General features: G+C 38.6%; 2 protein-coding genes across 2 annotated transcripts; both read left to right on the top strand.

Moving 5' to 3' along the window:
• Positions 1 to 13: 13 nt before the first annotated feature.
• On the top strand, positions 14 to 5,848 carry LOC111611336. Its single transcript, XM_023347279.1, has 2 exons — positions 14 to 3,290; positions 5,011 to 5,848. Exons 1-2 carry the CDS (start codon positions 787 to 789, stop codon positions 5,069 to 5,071), a joined length of 2,565 nt encoding a protein of 854 aa, XP_023203047.1. The 5' UTR covers positions 14 to 786; the 3' UTR covers positions 5,072 to 5,848.
• Positions 5,849 to 9,164: 3,316 nt separating this feature from the next.
• LOC102221324 (tyrosine-protein kinase SRK2) lies at positions 9,165 to 23,297 on the top strand. The gene is made up of 8 exons (XM_023348245.1): positions 9,165 to 9,878; positions 16,493 to 16,614; positions 18,208 to 18,371; positions 18,450 to 18,618; positions 18,900 to 19,058; positions 20,671 to 20,852; positions 21,027 to 21,192; positions 21,300 to 23,297. The coding sequence occupies exons 1-8, from the start codon at positions 9,484 to 9,486 to the stop codon at positions 21,506 to 21,508; spliced, it is 1,566 nt and encodes a 521-aa protein (XP_023204013.1). The 5' UTR covers positions 9,165 to 9,483; the 3' UTR covers positions 21,509 to 23,297.
• Positions 23,298 to 23,940: the final 643 nt, after the last annotated feature.

The raw sequence follows: 23,940 nt of genomic DNA, 5'->3' as shown, positions 1-23,940 counted from the left end.
GGGCACCAAACAGACTAGGACCGCCTCTGCCAGCAGGCAAGGTGGTTGAAGTGTTTTGTAATGATCTTGCCAAAGATTTTCATGGAAAATATTAAGATTTTAGTGCTGTATTTAAATATGGCCCTTCGTTTTGTAAATGATGCACAATCAGGCAAATCTGAATAGTTGTGTGGTAATAAAGTAAATGACAAAAAATTTCAAGATGATAGACAATAAGATCTGTTGAAAACTTGCTTCTTAGTGCAAATGATTATGAAACAAAACGCAGACAAGACAGACATGTCAATACTACATGAGAAATTGCTGGGCATTTTTCAGGTCTTAAATGGCCATTTTCTGAAATAGGTTCAGCAGACTGTAAACTTGACCAGCAGGCCAGTAAATGAAGCTAAAAACACTCTGACAACCTGACTCTGATTAACCTGATGAGCTTAAAGTCTTAGACATAAATGCCCTGGTGTGTGTGCGTGCATGTGTGTGTGTGTATTATCCGTACGTACCTGGATGCTAATGCACTTACTGTGGCCATCTGTGCAACCAGCACCCACCTGCACAATCTGACTTATCTTCTGCCCGTCTTTGTAAACACTGCTAGTCGTTTCCTTCAGTATCTTGTGTCGCCTTTACTGTGCAGTTTGCAACTGGATTTTGAGAGAAAACCGCAAAACAGATAAAAGAAACTTTCTGTAAGACTGGAATCAAAAAGGCGATACTGGACAAAATCTTTTTCTTCTTCATTGCAGAAACCTTCCTTCCTTCTCCTGAATAACACTTTTGCTATTGAAAATGGGCTGTTCACCATCAAAAGGAAAGTTATTTTCAAAACCACGTCAATGTGATGTTCAGAATGCCCTGGTCTCTGAAGAATTACAGGAGGTTGCGGATGGTGGACCTGCACTGGATGAAGACACCTGTTTACAACCTCAAAACAAGGAAGAGGATCTGCCGCTACTTACTGACGAATACTGCACAAAAGAAACTTCAGTGACTCATCTGGACCCTGATCCAATACTTCCTGAAAATGAAGTGGATTCTGAAGCAACAAAGGTAAATGAAATGCCTCAGGAAATAATTGGAAATGTCATGGAAGTGCCTCTGAGTCAGAAGGCGGAGACCCGAAAGAAAAACATGAAGAAGAGATCCACAGAACGGCAGAGAAAGTCTTCTTTAGTGCAAACGAAGGCAGGTTTGCCACCACATATGGTGAGAGCTCACCAGGCTGCTCACAATTTCCTGAACCAAAATATCTCCAAATATGAAATTCTTCTGGGGCTCCTGGACCAGGCTACCCAGACACAACTGTCCCTCCAAACACCGATGTCTGCTTTGGAGTTGTACTTTGAGGAAATCAACCAGGCACTAGAGGAGATGGCTGAAGAGGGGGAGCTGATGCTCAAGGAGCATGGGGACAGCATGACTTTACCTTCTGGGATATTTGGTCAAGCAGTATGCTCGGCTAAACTTATGAATAATTTTGATCCATCACCAGATCTTTTACATCAACTACTTCAGGATTCATCAGAAAAAATCAGGCAAGTTAAAAGCTCAGTGAAGACTCAGAGTGATACTACACTTGAGGAGGGAATAGATCATTTCTCTTCCTTCTCTAAACTGTATACCGAGAAGCTTCAGGCTAAGCAGGCTGCAGAGTTTAGGTTAGCTCAAGTACTTGCAAGGGTTGAGACGGTGTTTATTAGGAAGTCCAACCCAGAAGATTCTGCACTGCACAGTGAGGACAGTGGTATTGGTGGAGAGAGTGAGAGTTTGACAGGATCTGAAAGGAACCATGGCCACCGTGGGAGCGCTGGATCGGGAAGTTGTGGGTCTGAAGTCAACATCCGGGGTATATATCAAAATTATTCAGCCGGTTTTACTAGAAATAACGAAGAGGAGGAGGAGGAAGAGGATGAGGAGCAGCATGCAGAAAAATATCAAGATGATGAAATTGACCAGTTTGAGAGAAAGAGATCAAACTCTTTTCCACCAGATCCCTGTCACGCTCTTCGTTACATGTATGAAAACTCCATGAAAGATCAGCAGCCTGCCTTCAAACAACTTTTCAATGCTGAACACTCTGAAATAACAGAGGAACAAAACAGTCAGATGGAATTAGATGAAAAAATTAATATGATTTCTGAAATGCAAGGAATAAATGACTTTGTAAAGCCTCAGTGCAATTTGTATCAAGCTGGACATCGGCGACATTCTTTGGATGGATCAGCTGGTGAACACAAAAACCAAGACAGAACCAATCGACTACCTGGTTCATTATCTTCACCATCAAATAAACCACTAAAGTGCTATTCAGTCCGAAGGCTCATAAATACATTTAGCCAAGGGGTTGATGGGAGACCGGGCAGGGATGACCTAGATATGGATAATCTACCACCGCCACCTCTGGAAGTTCTAATGGACAATTCCTTTCGACGCAATGAAGACCAACTACGAAATGAAAAGCTACATGAAGATCCGGTTCTGACTCTTCCATCAATACACCAGACCACTGGGATTTCCCAGCGAAGGAAGATAGTTATGCAGAATGTGGAAGTTCTGCCAAACAAAGCAAATGTAAAAATTGGATCAATGGCTGCGTCACCCGCCCCTCCTGTTAGGCATGAGGGAGTTACTGAGGTGCAACATCAAAAGTTGAAACTGGAAACAGATCTGTCTGAACAAACTGAGAAAACGAAAAGAATCTACAAACAAGCAAGAAAGATTATCCATTTGCGCAATGCAGGAGAATCCACCGACATGAAAAATTTTCAAATTCCAGTCTCAGGAGATTTAACATCCCTTCAAGCCACAAGATGTGAAGGCAATGAGATACCCTCCTGCAGTCTGCCCGTCATAGCACCACCCGTTTCAAGAGTGCGCTTGCCACCATCATGTCCTTCTGTGCACCACACCGTTCCACATCCCCCTGTCTTCAGACAGCATCCCAACTCTGGATCCTCTTCTCGCCCAAATTCTCCAAGAAAAGTTACACGCGCAAATGATAACAGCACAGAACAGATCATTCCTCATATGTCCTTTCATGATGCCCGCTCAGTCTTCTGTCAAAACGAGTTGAAAGGTTCCCAGGCCTGCCTGTCCTTTGGAAGTTCTGTTCTCCCCAGAAAATGGGGGGAAGTCTCTCGAGGCAGGTTGTCCACAAGAGGAAGAGAGAATTCAACCCGTCGCACACAATCAGAACAGAGGCCTGGAATGACTTCCTATTCAGACTTGGAAACAGATGGCCATTTGGTATCCCTGCAAACCAAGGAAGATGAACCTGTTGGAGAAAAATACAGGTAAATTGAACCCTTAAGCTAGGTTTATACTTAACACATTGAACTGGGCGCGCTGTGGTGGAATTAGCAGGTCTTTGTCACAGGACCTGGAGTGTAAAAGTTCAGGGATGTAGATTGGTGTCTGTCCATTAAGAGCTCGCCAAGTTAAAAGCAATATCTTAATATCCACTAAATAATGAGGCAGGAGCCAATGAGGTTACATTAGAGGTGGAGGTACATGACAAAAATATCCATTTGTTTAAAATAAAACTAAAATAGTACATTTTTCATGTACAGCTCATGTTTACTTACACTGAATAAAAAAACATGTACACATATTTTTTTATCACTGTCTCAAGTTTATTGGAATTAACAAAATAATTTCCATTTGCTATATCCCAGTGAGAACAATATTAGAGATTTTTTTGTAACTTTCTTCAAATTCAGATGTTTACATACATTTGGTCAATATCAGGGATAACTGCCTTTTAAAATGTATGAATTGGGTTATGCCTGTTTAGCTGCAGGAGGAACTGGTGCATATCATAAAATTTATGTCATCATGAAGAAAGAACATTACGTAGAAATATTGAAGCAATATTTGAAAATATCACCCAGGAAGTAAAAGCTTAGGGACAGATTGGTCTTCCAAATCGACAATGATGCTAAGCATGCAGCCGAAGTGAAGACAAGGGGGCTAAAGGACAACAAAGTCAAGGTTTTGATTAGGCCATCACAAAGCCTTGATGTTAATGGAGAAGATGTGGGAAGATCTGAAAAGGCGTGTGAGAGTGAGGCAGCCTACAAACCTGACTCAGTTCTGTCAGGAGGACGGAGACAAAACGGCACCAAATACTGTGAGAAACTTGTGGATTGAAACTCAAATGGTTTGACCCAATGATAGAGGTTAAAAAAATTCCTGATATTGACCAAATGTATGTAAACTTTTGAATTCAAGGACAGTAACAAAAAAGATCTCTAAAAAATGTTCTCACTACGTTGGTAACCCTATCTAACCTAAAACAAGAAACGTTTGATCTAATTTAACTTCCAACTGTGAGAAAAAATTGCATAGGTGTCTTTATTCAGTGTATGGTAAGTTATTTAAGTTATTAAGCCATTTAATTTATGCTAAGTTAATAAATAGTCTACTGAGTCCAATCATTTATTTTCAATATTTGAGTTGACAGTGAAGAACAGGATTATTTCCACTGAATCCTAAACCCTGTGGTCTTTAGACCACATCTTGGTCTCTGAAGTACCATATTCAGCATTGCTAAGAAATAGGAAGTGAACTAAACAAAATGTCTAAAAACAAGTGAAATATTCCTAAGGTCAAATGTGGCTTGTACTTCAAATTATTTTTAAGAACATTTATTCTCATATTCTTAGATGATGTTGAAGCAGATGTTGAATTCTGCTTCATTGAGACATTTCACCCGACTCAACCCACCTATATGGTGTTTTGCATGATAATGTTTTTTTATTTATGAAGTTATGAACTCATTTTATCATTACCGTGTTTTAAAAAAGAAATCCGTTATAATTTTTATATTTGGAGCAAAAGCACACTGCCTACAATAATACTACTAAATCACCTCCAGCCTGAACAACACTGGGCTTAATCCAGATTGGATTAGATTTGTAGCTCCACTCCACAGTTGATGTCAGTTTCTAAACCTGTTGCCCTTCATGACCCGGTGCAGTAAAACTCATCTCCTCTCTCTGTCGCTCCCTGTAGTCTAGACAACTCTCTGAAGACAGAAGAAAAGTCGGAGGTGGATCCAGCTGCTGAAAACTGATTCTGGTTAGGGTTGAACAAATCCACAGAGGAAGATGGAAAAGATTTATTATAAACACCTGAAATGTTTTTGTTGTTTGTTTTAATTGTGAATTATTTTTCTTGTAGTCCTGATCTTAGATCAGAGAACATGTCTTTTAATTCAAGTAAGTTTTTATGTACTTGAACTCATATTTTTAAAGAGCTTTAAATTATAATTAATTTTAGTTTGCATACATTCTTGAGCATTTTGCAAAATGCAACATCAATTCTAAAGTTTTAAATATGTTCCTAGTCTATAGTTAAAAACTGAGGAGGCCTAAAACGTTGTAAATCATTATCCAAGTTTCTTGTTTTTAACCTTTTTCTGATTTTGTGAAGCACTTTGGTTGAAATATTGGTCGAGTAAATCCCTATGGAAATAAGTAATTTATTGATGCAAGTTTGTTAAAAGATTGTAGATGGTAATGGTTATGGGCAGGAAGTGTCTCCTGTGGTGGTCTGTCTCACAGCATTTCTGAGAGTCTCTGACTGAAGATGTTCTGTGTTTGTAATTTTTTTGCACTGAACAGCCTAATCTTCATCAACAAATATTTTCTAGTCCATTTTTCTATATAACTTCACTGCTGCGTCTCCAGTTCAGTCCAGCTGAAGATCAAGATATCGAAACTCATCCAACACCTTCAGCTCTCCTGACATGGAAATGGTGTTTGACAATTTCTTGTTTCTGTTGGAATCTACAATCATCTTTTATCTGTTCAAATTTGGTGTACCGTCTATGGATATGATAAAAACAATATCAGAGATAATATGTTAATCTAAATAAATAATCTAATAATTACATGCAGTCTTTGTTTTCTATATGCATTAAAATTCATTGCCCATGCCATTCTGCTCTGCTTGTCTAGATGAAATAGACCTACAAAATGAACCAAAGGTACATGACAATATTGTTAGGAATATTTTTCTTTTTTTTTTTAGTTGCAGCTGTTAGTTCAAGTTATGGTGTACTGATACTAAATTATCTGCAGGCAACACATGCGAGAGAGCAACTCTGTGTCAGAACCTGAAGGTAACCTCATGGGGAAGATATTTTGTTAGAACACCATTTAATAATCTATGACTAAACAAAATCAAACTGAACTCCTGTTGAGACCAAACATTAAGGTGTCAGTTTTGTGCATATCTCAGAGAGAAAGCTAGTCTCCCAGAAGACCAGCGACTGGGAGATGCTTTTTATTTCTAAGAAAAAAAAAAAAATTCTGAGATGCTTTCTTCAGCATCTCAGACGGCTAAAAGCAAAGTAAGGTTTTAGATTTTTTACACTAGAACATGTCAAATCATTGTTACAGCAAGGTGGAGAAAATATTCTAAGTGAAAGAAGAAGAAATGTAGAATTTTAAGGAACTTATGACTGGATTATAAGTTCAAGTTATTTAATATTTAAGCACTTCAGTCCTGAGAAGTTTTAGACAAGAACCCTATAATTGTTGCAGTGAAAGAGTTTGGGAATATGGCAAACACATTCAGGTTTGCTTAATAAATAATCTGCATAAATATTTGTTAGTATTGTTATAACAAGCTTTAGTGCGAAGACTGTGAAACTTATGTTTTAGTCGTTTTACCCAAGTAAATGAACTACTTTTCTGTGGCTATGAAACTGCACTGATGTAATGTCCCATTTTAGCCACACGGTGGTGCCAGCGCTCCTTCTTGAGCCTCTGCTTTGATTTCCCGAGATCTTTAGAGTAAATAAATGTTATAGGCATGTTTGTCCAAGGTCATTTTCGCGGGTGGATAAATTACCAAAAATTGTACTCAAGTAAGAATGGTGCTACTTAAAAGTATTTTGTACTCAAGTGGGTTAGAGTAAAAAAAGAAAAGTAAAGAGTCAAGTAAAGAGTACCTCTAATGAAATTACTCAAATAAGAGTAAAAACGCATTTGGTAAAAAGGCTACTCTAATATGGAGTAACAGATCAATTTGTCATGTTATATTTAAAAATTGTCTCAGCAGATCAACAAAAGTATAATGGGGATTGTTTCTTTTTTTTTTTTTAGACAACATTGAAAATAATTCACATAACATAATTATGAAATAAAGTCAGACAACCGAAACATTTTTAAAATCAATTTCTTTTACTATAAAACTTGTAACACTAAAACTTACATTAGGCAATGTGTTTATATGTTGAAATAGGCTAAAGAAGGTCCAATAACAATATTCACAGTAATCCCCTGACTGTGACCCAAAGGGCTCAACACATAGAAAACAACAATAGAAAAACAAAGCTTGTGTACAAACAGGATATCTCACTTTAACAAATGCTCCAGGTGCGTGTCTGTACCGGTCCAGTTTTGGTTAAAGCAAACTTGATCTTCATTTAGTAAAGTAAAAGTAGTGATAATATTACGCAAGTAAAATCAAAAAAGTATAGTGTAGTAAAACTACAACTAAAAGTCCAATCTTTCCAAAACGTTGCTTAAGTAAATGTTACTGAGTGAATGTATATCTAATTTTTTTTTAAATTAATTTTTGATCTTTATTTACTAATATTTAGCACCTTGGATGGAGCAGCTTGTCAACAAATAAGCAATTTATTTTGGGGGCTCAATAAAGCCATTCTATTCTATTCTATTCTATTCTATTCTATTCTATTCTATTCTATTCTATTCTATTCCTGACAGAAATGGACCAGAGTTCTGTTCACTTTAACTGTGCTATAAACAGATCCTGAATTGTTCAGTTTATGTCTGTCACTTATCAGCAATATGATCAAAGTCCAGTCCAAGTTTTGTGTTTGTCACTGAATCTGATTTCAGTTTCAGAGAAGTACATCTTAGCTGCTTGTCTTATTATTTCTAACATGTTCCATATCTCACTGACCGTAGGCAGGAGTTGGGTGGAGAAATAAAGCATTTCTCCTTTTGGGTCAAGGTTTCTTTACAAACATGTAAAGAACCAAACTGGATCCTCGTCTCAGTTCCTCTGGAAGATGGCAGATGAGGGAAATGATTTCCTGGAACGGGACTCGGCTGTGACATCTTTTGTGATTTAAACAGAATATGTCCACAGGGACTCTGTTGAAAACCTGAATACAATCTGTGACCAACAAACCTCTAAAGAACAAAATGATTACCAAGAAACCAAACTGCATTCCACAGATCTAAACCAGTTCTCAGGCGAAGGCATGACATCAGGGACCTAGAAGGTTCCCAGTGCTGGGTCACTGGTTTCAATGGTGTGACTAAAAACTGAATTATTGTTCTTGATCTATGTCAAGAACAATAGATATCTGATTGGTTTGTATAAAGCTAAATATACTACTGGATCAGAGTTTCACATTAATTCCCCCAACTCTGTCCACCATAAAGTGATGTTCAAACTAAAATGCTGCCATTTCAGGAATTGCCCTCATATTGTGCTATATTTGAATATCATGAGCAAATGTGTAATTTAGGGTTTTCTTTCTAGATCCAGGAGATTTCAAAATAGGTTTTTCCTCATAGCTTCCTGGCAGTTATTTAAAAACAGCACATGAAAGTGTTAAGGAAAAACCCCACAGTAAGTGTTGCATTGGGTCATCAGTTAGTGTTCATGTCTGGTTCTTAATGTCTGATGTAGAACATTACTGCAGCTGATGGATGAATGGACGGACACTTATGTAATTTTTTTGCACATCATAGATGCGACAAAGCATATTTGAAATCTGAAAAAGCAAACTGTATGCAGAAAGAGCCCAGTCCAAAGCGACGGTGACCAACTGGACCTTCATACAGCACCAGGAGTTCCTTTAGTGACGTACCTGGAACTTCCTGCTGCTAGGCTGACATGAGAAGCAGCACAGTGGTGGAAATATCTTGTAGTACAAAGCAAGACAACAAGAAGAAAGTAGAAATACAATTGGCTTTATTCAACACATCAGAATCAGCCTTGTGGAAAACTAATGAAACTAAGAAGTTCAGAATACTTGAATATGACCCAGTTTATTAAGAATCAAATGAAACCTGGAATAGTTTTAATAATCAGACATGACGTCAATGTTTAATAAGGCCACAGACAAAACGGCTTCAAATAAATGGATGGTTGCCAGTTTTATTTTTAGCAGGCTGACAGGTTTAGCAGGTTGTTGAACCTCCTGTGTTTTCCTCAGTGACATGCTGGGGCCGTGACGTCAGCGTGACAGGGGCCACTCCTCATTCCTCAGCAGGTGGAGGTGATTTCCTCCACCTGAACCTAGGAGCAGCTCAACAACCAGGAAGCTTCACATCTTCAGCTGCAGTCGCTCCACTCAGACCTGTTTGTTCCGCTGCGGTCAAAGATCGCCGCTGTCTCGCAGTGGCGTTATTAATATCGCTGTGTTTTATGGCATAATGAGGGCAGCAGGAGAGCTTTAACAAAGTCAGAGGCTGTGACTGAAGAGCAGAAAGCATCATGGGGACCCAGGAGAAGACCTCTTCGTTCTGGGACAGAGTTGTTTCGTGCTGCTGTTGCTGCTGTAACTCCTGCAAGAAGGAGCAGGAGGAGAAACCTGACCAGAACAAAACGATCACAGTTTTGAGGAACCCAATGACCAGGGGTCCCGAAGATCCCCCTGAAAACAGACCTTTACCTTCACCTCCAAAGTCGGAGCGCTACATCGCCCTGTTTGATTACGCCGCTCGTACCGACAACGACCTGACCTTTAACACCGGGGACCTCCTGGAGGTCCTGGACACCAGCGCCGGGGAGTGGTGGATCGCCAGAGCCGTGACCGGGATCTCAATCGACAAACGGGGATACATCCCGGCCAACTACGTGGCCCCTGTGGAGAGCATTGATGCTGAACCGTGAGTGTCCTCTCTGTACAGTAAGGAGTCATGGCTCCTCACTGGTTACTTCTGAGTTTCTGAACTGGTGGTGAGATTTAACGAACCTCCTGAGATCAGGTGTTCTACCAAATAATGTGACGATAATCTATTGTAACACCAGAGGGCGCTGTCAGGAAGCGGACCTGAAAACACACATGGTCACATTTTAATCTATATTTTATACTTTATCAAAATATGTTTTGTTACGTTTTTATTTTTAATTATCTATTTCGAAAATATAAATGACACCTAGCTTCCCACTTATTACAAAATAATACGCATCACAATGTCAAATAAAACCGAAGGAAGCACAGTAACCATAGAAATATAGACTGGACAGACTGATCCGCAAGGCCAGCCACCTATCTGTTATAAATGTGATATCTCCTACTAATTAATATTTAACACCTGAATGAGTAGCTTGTCCCTATGACCTTGGGAATAAATATTATATTCTATAACCAAAGAAACCAGCTGGGATATTAAAAAAAGAGTGAGAAGAAGCCTAGCTTGTTGTCCCTCACCCCTAAAACCTGGAACTTCAAAGCTAATGTAAATGATGTCATTATATTAGTTTATATATACAGCAGAGAAACAGGAAAGTCACTATATGGGTTTATTGAACTGAGATTCTAACCATCTTCCTTCATCTCCAATAGATGTTTTTATTTTATTGTGGAGTTGCAGCAACTACCAGGATATGGAACAATCTGTATTTCAGCCCAGATTCTTAGATACGTGGAAGGAGATTATACTTCCTGGAATATCAAAGGACTTTGTGTTTTCCACGGCCTGCTGAAAGTTGTACCAGGCCCTGAGCAAAACTTTATTTAGGGGCCCACTTCCAGTCGCTCCCATTCTGATTGAATAGACAGAAGCCTTCAGTACATGTGAAAATTTTAAAATGTATATTATCAGGGAATATTTCAAAGACCGATAGTGACACCCATAAACTGTAGATGAATTACAGGATATGATTAGGTTAAATTTAACAGTTGGTGATGTGTGCTAAATGAAAAACTGAGAAAACATATGAGCAAAGTGTAAACCATTTGACTGGCTTTAGTCGTTTGGTTTCAGTTTTGATCATGTGCCAGAGACATTTTAAATAATAATAAAAGAAAATTATTGCAGTTTGTAATGAATCACCATCAGCTTTTAATCACAAAGCATATATTGACAAATTAAGCAACGTTCTCAATTCAAAAATGCTTTTTGCAGATGAATTATTTGATGAATAGACATGTGCGCAACAACAAAAACATTTATTTAAATGCTATTTAAAACAACTGTAATATTGGTGAAAAGTGCTGTTCTATCCATCCAGCTCTCAGGTGTTTCAGGAACCTCCAGTTGGTTCCTTTAATCATGCTGTTGTTTGTGGATCAAACCGGGAAGTTTTGATTTCCTGGTTATCTGTTCATACCAAGAGCCAAACAGGGCCAGAAACAAAAAAGGGAATTAATTGCGTTAAAATTTCTAATACATTTAGAATCTACGCAATTATGTATTCAAAATTAACTCGTTAAAGTCCCGACCCACATAAATAATTAGAAAGTTATTATTGAAAATGTAGTGTTATTATGGGCTTGGTGTTAAAATTAAAAGCATAATCTTAATAAGATGAGACTTTTTACTTTATGCACATAAAAAACAATCAGTAGGTTCCCAGATCAGAGCTGGCTCTAATGGTTCATTAGCTGGTCGAATGCTGGTTTAGCTGTGACCAGCACATCACCTTTTGATTCATAAGGCCATGCTAAATATTAAACTCTCCTCTGTTAAGTTGTTTTTAGACTTACGGTGGCCCAGAAGGGTCAACAAATGCAAAAGCCTCAGCGCAATACCAAGAAGGGGGGGAAAAAAGTGTAAAACAGGGCAATACTGCATCATTTAATACATTAGATGAGCCTCAGAGTCAGAGAGATGCGTGTGGCTCCAGAGCCCAGAGCTAACAGGTAGAAGAAAACTGTGATCCTGCCTCAGCTGAACTGAATCTAAAAGAGAAACGCCTTAATTATTAATTCACTGTTGAAGTAAATATGTGAAGGTAAAAAATGAAAGTTTTCTAAGGAATCAGCTACAGTTTCTGTGTCAGCACACATTACCATAAGAAAGAGATGTTGGTGTTTTCTCTTCAGAACAGGAGCAGGTCTACAGTTCTGATGTGTAGAACTGGTCCTGTTCTACACATCAGAACCAGCTCTACTCTAGAACTGCCCATGAGCTACTGTATAGCCTTCATTCTAACTAATAAAATATGTAGAAAAAGGTTTAGTTTTAGGTTGTTGTTTTTAAGGTATAGTCTAACTTCACTGTTAACAATAAATCATGAAGTAATTTTCAGTATTAAAATGACTCAGGAATTATGGTGACATTCAAACAGTGTTAAAAGCTTTGTGTAACTGTTAATTAAGGACAGGATACAGGAAGTAGGAAGTGGTAATAGTTCTAAAATATGAATTCTCAATATATTAAGTAGAAATCAGTGATTTTCATTTATGCCATATATTGTGGAAAATGACTGTAAATTTTATTTCTGTCATGCAACACCAGTATAAGCCTATAAAATGTGATTGTGGGCCACATGTCTCTTTTCTTTCTGTGGTTCAGATGTTTGACTCCGGTTTGCCTTGAACAGAGTTGATCATTATCCCAAACCAGGAAGTTTTGATTTCCCGGTTATCTGTTCATACCAAGAGTCAAACACGCAAGAACAACAGCGCCTTAAAACCACTTTCCTGGACATTGCACTCTTCAGTTACCAACAGTTCACAACTTGGCTTGAGAACAACTGTAATTTACTGTAGATGATGTTTAATTCAGGTTTCAGTTCAAAGGCTATTTGTGTGAAGCTGTGTGATAAGAATCTGACTGCAGAGTGAGAAAGCTGCAGTCAGAAAGATGACTGGAAGTCCAACAAAGACGAGGGTTACACTGACCAGCAGGTCGGTCCAGCTTGTTTGTTGCCCAACTGTCAGCTGGTTTATCCTGACGTCTTCACAAGAATAAAATCAGTTTATTTATTCAAACCAGGCCATAGCTTTGCTCAGCACCAAACCTGATTTACAGGCTGGAAAAAAGTGTTCCATGACTAAGAGACAATGAGGTATGCAACCATTGTGCTGTTTAGCACTGACTCATGGAATGCTAAGGACTAGTCAGCCTTTCTGCTCTTCAGTCAGGCAGAAAGTTATGCCTTACCTACTGTGGTGATGAAATCTCCAACCACACCGATACTCTGATCAGTTCATTTTGTTCCTGGGAGGCTTGTGCTAATTTATCAGGTTAAAGGTTTGGACATGCAGCTGTAGGAGCAGCAGGCCGGCTGCTGCAGCCTGGGTGTTCAATGGGGTCCAGTGAATGCATCATCACACCACTATACTGTATGTACAGTAGCATAGTTCATGTTGCAAGTTTTTATTTGAAGTTGGACATCAGCCATCATCTAAATAAGCTGAGATTAGTTTGTCAACCAAAACATCGTAGTGACACCTTTATTTATTACATTGGATGTTGTCGATGCAAATATTTTTTGAGAGGCTAATCAGGATCTCAAAAACGCTGATTAGCATTTTATGCTAATTAAAAAAATGTCCATTACTTTTGGACAGCATCACTACTGTCCAAAAGTAAAAGCCACAACCCTTTCAGCTGCACAGCATCCAAAGCCAGAGGGAATAACTGTCCAAACACAGAGGAGCTCAACCCTCAGGTCAGTCTGGTGTGTGGATCTGCTCTGAACTCCTGAATGGACTTTGTTTTTACATTCCTCTGAAGGCAGCAGTTATCTTTCTAGATTTTACATGTTTTTCTTTCACCATTTTTCCTTCCACTCAATCTTCCATCACAATGTTTCAGTCCAAAATCAATGAAACACCAGCTTCTTTAGCAGTCTGCTTCTCCTGGAGGGCTCCACAGTCTCTAACATGACCATTACTCAGGATTTACGTATTAAAATATTTTACTGAATTAGAAGAAAATATATATATATATTTTTTGTCAGCTGTAAACCATAATCACCATAACTAACAACTTTATGATCTCACAACATAGTTCATGTCACATTGTGTCATGAATCTTAAGGAGTTTCACTTTTTGAATGTAAAATAATCAAGTTGTTGAACTTTTTTTCAATGATTTCAAATTCTTTGAAATTCGCCTCTATATGAAGGATTGATGTAAATTTTTTCACCAACATGTTTGCAGCAAAGTTCTCACTGTTACTGAAGCAAAGATCATCAGATTATCACTAGAGGACAAGTTCCAGATGTTTCATCAGAACCTAATGCATGTTCTTGTTCTATTCTGCTACTACAATCACCTGTAAATTAGTCCCATTGATTAGTGTGATATTTTTTTTGTTTGTTTTCTGCATGTTCACTGATATGGACCGGTTTTCAGATTTAGTTTTCCACTGATGAACAGAACATGGTGTGTAATCTGTGGCTGTTCTGGAGAAACAGAAATCTTAGACGTGGTTAATATTCGCCAACATAGTTAATGTTTATAAAGTGAAAAGGCAATTTTAAAGAGCACTTCACTGAAAAAGCTTGTTTTATCTAAACGACCTTAATTCCAACCGCCCAGCTGTCAGAGGAGATGTCTCCTTCCTGGTTCTTCCTATCAGGAGCGTTATTTCTCTCTACTGTTGCCTCAGGCTTGCTTGAGGGGAAAAAAGATCCCTCTGTCTATTTTCAATACTTAATCCTCATGGACTCTCTCTGCTGTCAGGTGGTATCCAGGCTGTAGACAGACACACAGGACTGATGTATTTTTATGCCTGAAGTGAACTTAGCTGCTTCTTGGTTTGTAGAAGAAGGATCAAAGGAATCGAGTCCCTTTAAACAGTTTATGTAGGGTTGATGTCAGGAGGCTCAGCAGCCTTTGATTTGTCTCTGAAAGCTGCAACAGATACACCAAACTTAAAATACACATTTATCCTGTTTGCGTGATTCATCGGTGCAAACCTTTATTTTTTTTTAATAGCTTCTGCTGGATTATTTCTCTGCTGCTGACTCAGTTCACAGGCAGCTGGTCAAAGCCAGAAAGATAGGAGTCTTGAGATTGTTTCAAGAAGTATGTCATAACTGATTTTAAAAATGCTGTAATTCTTCCTGTAGCTTAAAGAGGTCTTATTCATCAGATGGGAGGAAGCTGAATGTTGTTGCCTCTGTTGGACATTTTTTTCCAACTCGGTCTGTACATTTCATGCAGGATGTTTGACTCAGGAATCCAGATCTACTGGTTGGTGACAAAGTAAGAATGTTGTCTCTTCATCCTGCTTCAGAAAGGGGAAGTTTATTCACAGAGCCCTGTTTATGGCCAGAGCTTAGGACAACAAAAATCTCATTTAAAAATGTAAACCATTGCATAAAAATATAAATATAGATGAATTAAAACACAAGATTGAAATGTGTCTGAACTTTACGGATGAGCTGCAGTAAGGAGTCATGTTTGCAGTCCTGACTGGCTAACTGTTTAAGGACTGAACAGTTAAATGTTGTCTGCTTACTGGGTTAGCTGGTCTCTAAAGATCTGAGGCTCTATAGTTTATACCTACAGCTCTGGACTGTATGTAGAACCAGGACCAGTGAGAGTCCATTAGACGATCATCACAACGTTACGCTGCAAACAGAACCAGGAAGCAGCAGAGAATGACTCACTTCAACAGCAACATAAATCAGGCATAAATGATTCTTATTGAAGCTGTTTATCTTCGTTCTTAAACTATCATTTATTAAAAAAATATCTTTTGCATAACACCTTATCAGGGTAGTGGTGACCTGTTCTGAGATCGTTTATCACAGAACAGACTTTCTGAACAAACTGTCTGAGTCTCACGGTAGAAAATGTTTTCAGAAATCATTAATCATGTTTGTTTTTCAAAATATTTCAACAGATCGCTGTTGCAATAAAGACATGTGACTTCAAATCACTTATTTGAAATAAATACTTGTATCGGATTACAGTTCAAACTACATGACGTCACTGTTGAGCCTTAAGAGAAGCAGAAATCAGAAATATACTACAACTTCCTGCAGCTGGTCTCAAAGTCCCGTCAATCAAAGCTCTCACAATCTGCTTCATCGTCAGGATTACTGCTGTCACCTCAGGAGCTGTAACCATGACAGCAGCAGCTGCTGTAATTTATTGCATCTATAAAACTCTTATCTACCATATTTAAAGTACAGTGTAAAATATGGAAATGTCAGAGGTCACAATGATGCTCGATATTGGATACAAATCTTCATCACATGAGCACCTTGTCCTTGTCAGAAACGCATCTCCACTCGGCTCAAAAGTTTTTACTGACACTGACAATGCAGCATACTTAAAGGAAATAAATGTGTGTACACTTTATTTTGTAGCCAGTTGGATCATGTTGAATAAAAGTGGCCTGAGAATGGAGCCTTCAGGGAGATGTGCTTTGTTGGCTCAGATTTATAACTATGGAATTACACAAATCCCACTTTTAAGATCTGGATGAAATAACACATTTAATAAAGATAAATAGAAGAATTTAAAATTAAGTTAAAATTGGAAAAAGGGTTTCCTAAAAATAACTATGCTTCTAATTGTGATGCTTCCAGATGGTATTTCCCAGACACCAAGCGACTGGATGCAGAGAAGTTGCTGCAGGCTGAAGGGAACCTGGAAGGAGCATTCCTCGTTAGAAACTCTGAAAGTCTAAAAGGAGAGTACTCCCTCTCAGGTAAGCAAATAACATTTCCTTTTTTCTAACCATTTGTTTATTTTATTTATTAATTTATTGATTGTTGTCACACATGCACAGAACCATAGAAGAAGAGTCCAGCATTTGGGTTTTCCATGTAACCTGGTATCTTTTGTACTTCATACAGAAGAATAACCAGAATGCTATGTTGACTGACTTCTCTCTAATGCTGATTCAGACAATTTATTTATTTTATTTTATTAATTTATTTTAGAACTATATAAGGCCACATTAAGTGGTAAATGTCCATTTTAAATGGTAAACATCCTGCACTACATTCACACGCTGATGGTGGCAACCTACTGGATAACAAGTCAGCTGACAGAAGTGACCGCTGCCACCAGGCCCTCTGGACACAACGACAGAGACGTCTGAGCATTGAACCAGCAACCCATTGGTCTCCACAATCACCATCAGTGTTGCTCACTGTATGAGCTACTGTCAGCAGTGTGAATCAAGCAGCATTCTGACAGGATGTTGTGGTCCAGTATTGGTGCCAAAATTAAGACTACAGCTAACCCAGTGGTGGCTACTTCCTTATTGCAGAGGGTTACATCCATTCCAAAGCCGATTACTGATCTGATTAATGATCGGCCAGCACCAGTAACTGAGTGGCCAGCGCTGGCAAATTTGTAGGAGCTGTGATATTTTACTGAAGTTGGCTTCCAATTGCAGTTTCCATTCAGCAAATAACAAAAAGGTGATTCCACTTTGAGCATCTTTAGTGTGCTCTACTTTAAAAAACTTCAATGTTGACTAATTTATTCTACATTAAACAAATATTTAAAACCTAGTTTTGGATTTGCGAAACTTTTATTTGATTTGTGAAAACACTAATATGGTATTTCTACCACTTGAACTTTGTTTTATTTGGATATTACATGTTAGACCAATGTAAAGTATCACATAACTGTGAAGTAGAAGGAAAATGATAGAAGGTGTGCATTTTTATTATTCAGCATCCCTGGGTCAATACTTTATAGAACCGCCTTTACAGAACCCCAATGAGTCTCGTCAGATTAAAAGTACTTTTTAAAAATAACATCCTTTAAGTAGGTGAGGAATATATACAGTATATATATTTTTACATATATTCTGATTTTAAATGTCATGATTCTCTGTAGGTGAAAAAAATCTTAATTAATGGAGCTTTCAAACATTTATCTCTGTGTAATTAATTAGTGTTTCATTTCTGGGTTTCACTGTAATATTTAAATTTTGAGTGGCTATGTATTCTTTGCTTCTTTTTTTTTTTTACCATAGCAACCATGATGGAACAACATTCAAGGAAAAATATTTGAGCTCCAAATCAGTTCTAAGATGGTATACTTTAACTGGACCTTAAATGTGCTTTGCTTCCAAATTTGATTCACAATTTTTGCATTTGTTTTACAACATTGAGACCGTTTTTGATTTAAGTTACCTGTCTTTTATTATTGCTCCGTCACATATATGCTGTGGTGTGCTTTAGGTTCAAACATGCAGTGTGGCTGGTAGGGGACTGATTACGTTTAGTATAACTTAGTTTCTCTTTTGGAGGTGATTAAAGTGATTTCGTATTCTTTTTTTTAGTTTTGCACCAAGGGAGAGTGAAACATTACAAGCTCCAGAAACTGGATAATGGCCACTACTACGTGTCAAAGACCAAATCCTTCCCAACGCTGAAGGAATTGGTGGAGTATTACTCCAGACAGAGTGATGGGCTGTGTGTGCTTCTGGGCGAGCCATGCAGGAAGGTAAACTACAGCATGGAGGAGCGTAGACACTCATCCCTGATGTTTAGTTTGTCATTACTAACTGTCCTGTCGGTGCAGATGGAGGCTCCACAGACCTACGGTCTCTCCTACAACACGGTGGATCAGTGGGAGATTCCTCGCAACTCTATCAAACTGATGGACAAGCTGGGCGCCGGCCAGTTTGGAGAAGTCTACAAGGGGATGTGGAATGAAACCACGGAAGTCGCTGTTAAGACCCTCAAACCTGGTGATTTTTTTCACTATTCTGTAATTGTACAAAGTAGGGACACATGCATAAGGAACATTTTGGCCAATTTCAATATCCACATTTATTATTGATGTTGTGGCCAATAACCAATATTTACTGATATTAGATGTGTTATATACAACACTGAGACCTTACTGCTGACACTGCTTCTCAACTTCTGTTAAATGCTTCCAAGTCCTGCGCTCTTCCAAGTCCTGCGCTGCATCACTGTCCCATGACCAAACGAAAAGACCCAAAAACCCAGAGCTTGTGTCTCTCAGGTACGATGGACCCTGAAGATTTCCTGGCAGAGGCTCAGCTCATGAAGAGACTCCGGCACCCCAAGCTGATCCAGCTCTATGCTGTGTGTACCATGGAGGAGCCCATCTACATCATCACCGAGCTGATGAAGCACGGCAGCCTGCTGGAGTACCTTCGAAGTAAGTCAGCCACAGTTTCCACTTCAATTATGAGAAGGAGTCGGCATCTACAGGGCTTCAGGTTGTTATAAAATGCTGGGAGTGCTTTTCTCAGCTGCCAGTTACCTGACAGTGAGCTGTTCACAGCTGCTTCTCCATTACAAATGTGCACAAAACATTTATATTCCGCTAATGTTGAAAAAAACATAATTTCTCAATTGCAGTTAATTTCATTAAATATCAAACACAATTAAAATCACATGTTTGTTCATGTGTGATTTTTAAAAACATTATTAAAAAACCATGACACACCATTATCATTCATCAACTTAATGTTGTCTTCTTTGTCGTTTTTGGCAGTAGTAACATAGAGTTGTTGATCATGGGACTCGTCAGATGAAAACCCATATCACCAAAACATTTTCTCAGAAAACTAGTTTTTTTATTTAAATGATTTTATTAGGCAAATTAATTTTTGATGTCAAAGTGCACAAATACATGGTCAATGGAAATGCAGGAAATGACACGACCAACAGGTGTTATAAAATCACACAGACAGCTGCTCTATATGTTTAATAAATGAGATTAACATTCAGACTGGTTTTTTAATGCACAGTGTTGAAAGTTGCTCCCTTAAAATGGATAAATCATTCTTTTAAATCCTTTTCACATTTAAATCATTTAAGTGTATCTATGCAAAGTGGAACTGCAACACTTCCAGCTCCACAGGGATCACTGAGAGCAACTGGTTGTGTTGCCGTCTCTTTAAATGCAAACCATCCCTCCATGTTCCACACCACCCGGTCCAACTAATTTTGTAGTTTGATGGCAGCTAATGTTAGCTAATTTGGATTACTAAATTGCTGTGAGAAATAAAAATGGCAGATTTGTGATATTGATTGGCTGGAAGTCAATAACCTTGTTTAGCAGTTCTGCAGCAAATACAGTGACCAAATAGTTAAAGAAAAAAAACAAAACATAGTGGGGATATAGAGAAAACTGAACGGATTGAAAAATATAACCAAAACTAAATACAAAGTTATCTACTCAGCACTGAGAGACCAAATTAAACTTTTCTGCACTCCTAGACATGCAAGTTACACAACTAGATGAACTTAAGGGCTTCAAATGTCGATTTTGCATTTTTACTTTTGATCAGATAGATAAAAATCTAAAATACAAACTGCTCAAGTCATTATTTATATGCAGCTTATCAGTGAAATATTATTAATTGTTTCACAACAAGCAGCACTGAAGCTGTAAGATGATAAAAGTTCCTTTAACTTTAATCTTCCAACCTGCTTTGAAACAATGTTACTGTTGAGGCATGTGGGAGATTCCTGAGATGGAAGAGCAGGTTGAAAGCCTGAGTCAACTCTTTCCAAGTTTTCTCTGAAATGAAGACAAACCTGAACAGTTTCATCAGGTGGCACTGAGCCTCTCTGGAATGTCGGGTCCATTTGGCTCTGAGAAAATATTCATCAGACACGTTGAAATGCCTACTTAGTGCATTGAAGTTCATGTTCATAGTTTTTTTTATATATATAAATATGAGTAAACCAACTGAGTAGGCTGATCCATGAAATGGCTTATTGTTACTGATTTTGTTGACTTATTTCTACCTTGACAACAGAGGATAAGGGGAACAATCTGCGTATCCAGGACCAAATTGAAATGGCAGCCCAGATCGCGTCTGGCATGGCTTACCTGGAGCAGCAGAACTACATCCACAGAGACCTCGCTGCCAGGAACGTCCTGGTGGGAGAGAATAACATCTGCAAAGTGGCAGACTTCGGCCTGGCCAGGGTTTTTATGGTAGGTTTAAAGTCAGATTCTCCTGGAAACAGGTCTTAGTTTTTGTGTATTTGTAATTTCTTCCCAATTTTGGTGGTGGGGAAAAAAACAAAAACAAGTTCAATACTTCTGGCAAAGGAACAAATCTCAAGGGCTTTTTAATTGTTTGTTTTATTTTTTTGTGTTCTGTTGTAGAAAGAAAGTGAGAGTGTGTATGAGGCCAGGGACGGGGGCAAGTTTCCTGTGAAGTGGACCGCTCCAGAGGCCATCCATAACAACAAGTTCTCCATCAAATCAGACGTTTGGTCCTTTGGGATCTTGCTGTATGAGATCATGACATTCGGCCAGATGCCTTACCCAAGTAAGATCCAGACATCTTTTATAAAGACTTCAAACCATTCCACCAGCAGTAGTGTCCTGTTAGGCCAGCACTTATGTTCCATGTTGGTTTTTATTATTTTTCTGCAGCCATGACAAACATTCAGGCGGTCCAGTGGCTTTCTAGAGGCAACAGGCTGGCCTGCCCCCCCAGGTGCCCGAAGCCAATGCATCTCCTCATGATGGACTGTTGGAACGAGAAGGAACTCGACCGGCCCACGTTTGAGACTCTGCAGTGGCAGCTGGAGGATTACTTTGACATGGATATGAACTCCTACGATGAGAGCTACCGCTATTAGAGCAAAAAAACAAAACTTGTTTGACTTTTAATGAAGGATTAAAAAAAGCACGACTAGAAAGACTAATTCATAATCACTTGATTCAGCAACGATTCTGTCAAATCCCTCCTAATCTGCTCAGTTGAAGGATTTAATTACCAAGCAGAGACGCTGCACTTTCGGGTGGCCAGTGTATCTGTTGAACCTGATTCACACCCGACTGGGAGAGGCGCCGTTTAGAACGACTATCCATCCATCTCGCTCATCCGGTCCTGCTGGTTTCATCCATTCCTCTCATTCTGTCCTCCTGCTGAACTGAAGCCGGAGGTCACTTGGGATGAGCACCTGAAAGCTCTTTGTTTTAAGTCTTTGTTTCATGATCTTTTAACATATGCTTTAACTTCAACCGAAACGATATTTTATATTTAATGTTTATGTCAGCTAGACGTCAACATGTTGCTTTCCTGAGAATCTGAGAATTGTAGATTATTTCCATCCCTGGCAGCTTTGTTAAAGCTCCCAGTTGTCTGCTTTCACACCGTCTCCCTGCATCATAATGACTCGTCAAACACTCAGGAGTTTCAGACTGGACTCTTCGTCGTGTCGAGGCTCTGGCTGCTCTGTTGGAGGACGGGATTCCTGGTTTCTTCTCTGAACAAGTAGATCCTGTTTAACATCACTGCCTGACGCTTTTACCACTATTCTAACTGTTCTAAAGAAATTCCTGTTGGTTGTATATTCTAACCACTAAAGTGTTTATAGAATTTAGCTGATTTTTAACTTATCCTTATGCCCAACGTAATTAAAACAAATGTTATTTATGATGACGTGGTTGGCTTGTTGGTGTGGATTTATCTGAAGTCATCGTTGAACAATGGCATTTATCAGTCGCTGCATTCAAATGTCTCATAGAATTGGACCAATAATTTGGCCAAATATCAGAATCAATTTCCAGAAAGCTGGAGAGAAAATGACTGGGGCACGAAGGGAACTAAAAAAATGAATACGTTTTTTTAATTACAATTTTTTAACTCATTTTCTCACAGACTCTAATCTGTTCTATTACATGGTTAATATGTCAGTGGATTCAGAACCACTGAATATTCTGGAGTGACCAGCTGAAGAATTTTTACTTTTACTTATTTTGCTTCTGAGACAGTTATCTTGGGTAACCATGGCAACAAGACATTGTTTTTACAAACGGAAACACCTGATTAAGTTCTTGAAAGCTCAAATAATACCTGAACTATTATCCCAAATCTCAGGAGTTGAACAGGAAGCTGCTGAGAGGCAGAAGTTCAAACCGTCTCATCCGTCCATCATAACGGATGAATGGATCACATCTCTGGCTCCAACATCTTTCTTACCAGACAGATTTAAAGATGATCAGAACTGTTAAGAACTGATGATGTCATCCAGGACATGTTTCTGTGGAATATCATTTCTGCTGCTGGGAAACTGAGCTGTTACCATGACGGTCACAAGGCTGTAGTACAATGATTTCAGTTAGAGGCTTCCTCAGATTAGTTGCAACACTGACTATTAGAAATCTTTGACGATGATTGAATATTGTGGTGTTCCGGACAAAGAAATAATTGAACCTTTGGATTAAGATTGTTAGACACTTTTGGTCTGATTATGCTAATATGTGTTGGAGGCTGTTTGGTTGTAAAATCTGAAGGTAAAGGAAATATAACAATTCACCGTAGGTGGCGCTCTTGCTGTGCACAAGAGAGGTGAGCTGAACCTGTGAAGAAGAAGAGGTTTTCCCTGTTCAAAAATAAAACGTTGCCATGTGCTTCTTCCAGTTATCTGCTTGAACGTTATTTTATTTGACCTAGTGTATCATACACAACAAATATGACTTATGACTACATTTTTAAGGTGAACTGAAGGATGAACCTGACCTATTTTTATTTGGTGTAAATTGACTCATGTTTGATCTGCCCATAATGCTGGGTGTTTGAGGTGTTGCCTTCATCCACAGTGGTTCCTCCTGTCTATTCATATATTATGAGTCAAATTATCAGAAGCCATGACCTCATCATCTGGGCTTTCCACATTGCTTAATCATTAGTGTATTGTCAAGAAAATCCGAGCTCATCCCACTTCCCCATGCTGGAGATTTTAGTTTAACAGTAATAATAAATAAAGTTATCTTTAAAATGAATCACTCAAGTGACATCAAGGCCCAACAGTAGACTTAGGTGTCAATAAAGTTAGTTTAACAGTAATAATAAATAAAGTTATCTTTAAAATGAATCACTCAAGTGATATCTAGGCCCAACAGTAGACTTAAGTGTCAATAAAATAAATCTGGTTGTGTGTGTGTTGTTTTTGTCTCATGCAAACTTTGCTTTAATTCTACTTTTTTCTATCTAATCATAAGAAATCATAGTCAGTCAGAAAGAGTCATTAAACAGGAAAAGCAGGTTTCCTGGAAAAAGAGGAAG

Source organism: Xiphophorus maculatus, chromosome 15 (genome assembly GCF_002775205.1).
Source record: "Xiphophorus maculatus strain JP 163 A chromosome 15, X_maculatus-5.0-male, whole genome shotgun sequence".
Lineage (NCBI taxonomy): Eukaryota > Metazoa > Chordata > Actinopteri > Cyprinodontiformes > Poeciliidae > Xiphophorus > Xiphophorus maculatus.
This window is presented reverse-complemented; position numbering and strand designations above follow the sequence as displayed.

What these genes read in the sequence shown, in the direction of transcription:
- LOC111611336 (XM_023347279.1), top strand. Translation starts at nt 787, where the DNA reads ATGGGCTGTTCACCATCAAAAGGAAAGTTATTTTCAAAACCACGTCAA. An exon ending in CCTGTTGGAGAAAAATACAG is followed by an intron (nt 3,291 to 5,010) that starts GTAAATTGAACC and finishes CGCTCCCTGTAG; the next exon opens with TCTAGACAACTCTCTGAAGA.
- LOC102221324 (XM_023348245.1), top strand. Translation starts at nt 9,484, where the DNA reads ATGGGGACCCAGGAGAAGACCTCTTCGTTCTGGGACAGAGTTGTTTCG. An exon ending in AGGAGAGTACTCCCTCTCAG is followed by an intron (nt 16,615 to 18,207) that starts GTAAGCAAATAA and finishes TCTTTTTTTTAG; the next exon opens with TTTTGCACCAAGGGAGAGTG. An exon ending in CCTGCTGGAGTACCTTCGAA is followed by an intron (nt 19,059 to 20,670) that starts GTAAGTCAGCCA and finishes CCTTGACAACAG; the next exon opens with AGGATAAGGGGAACAATCTG.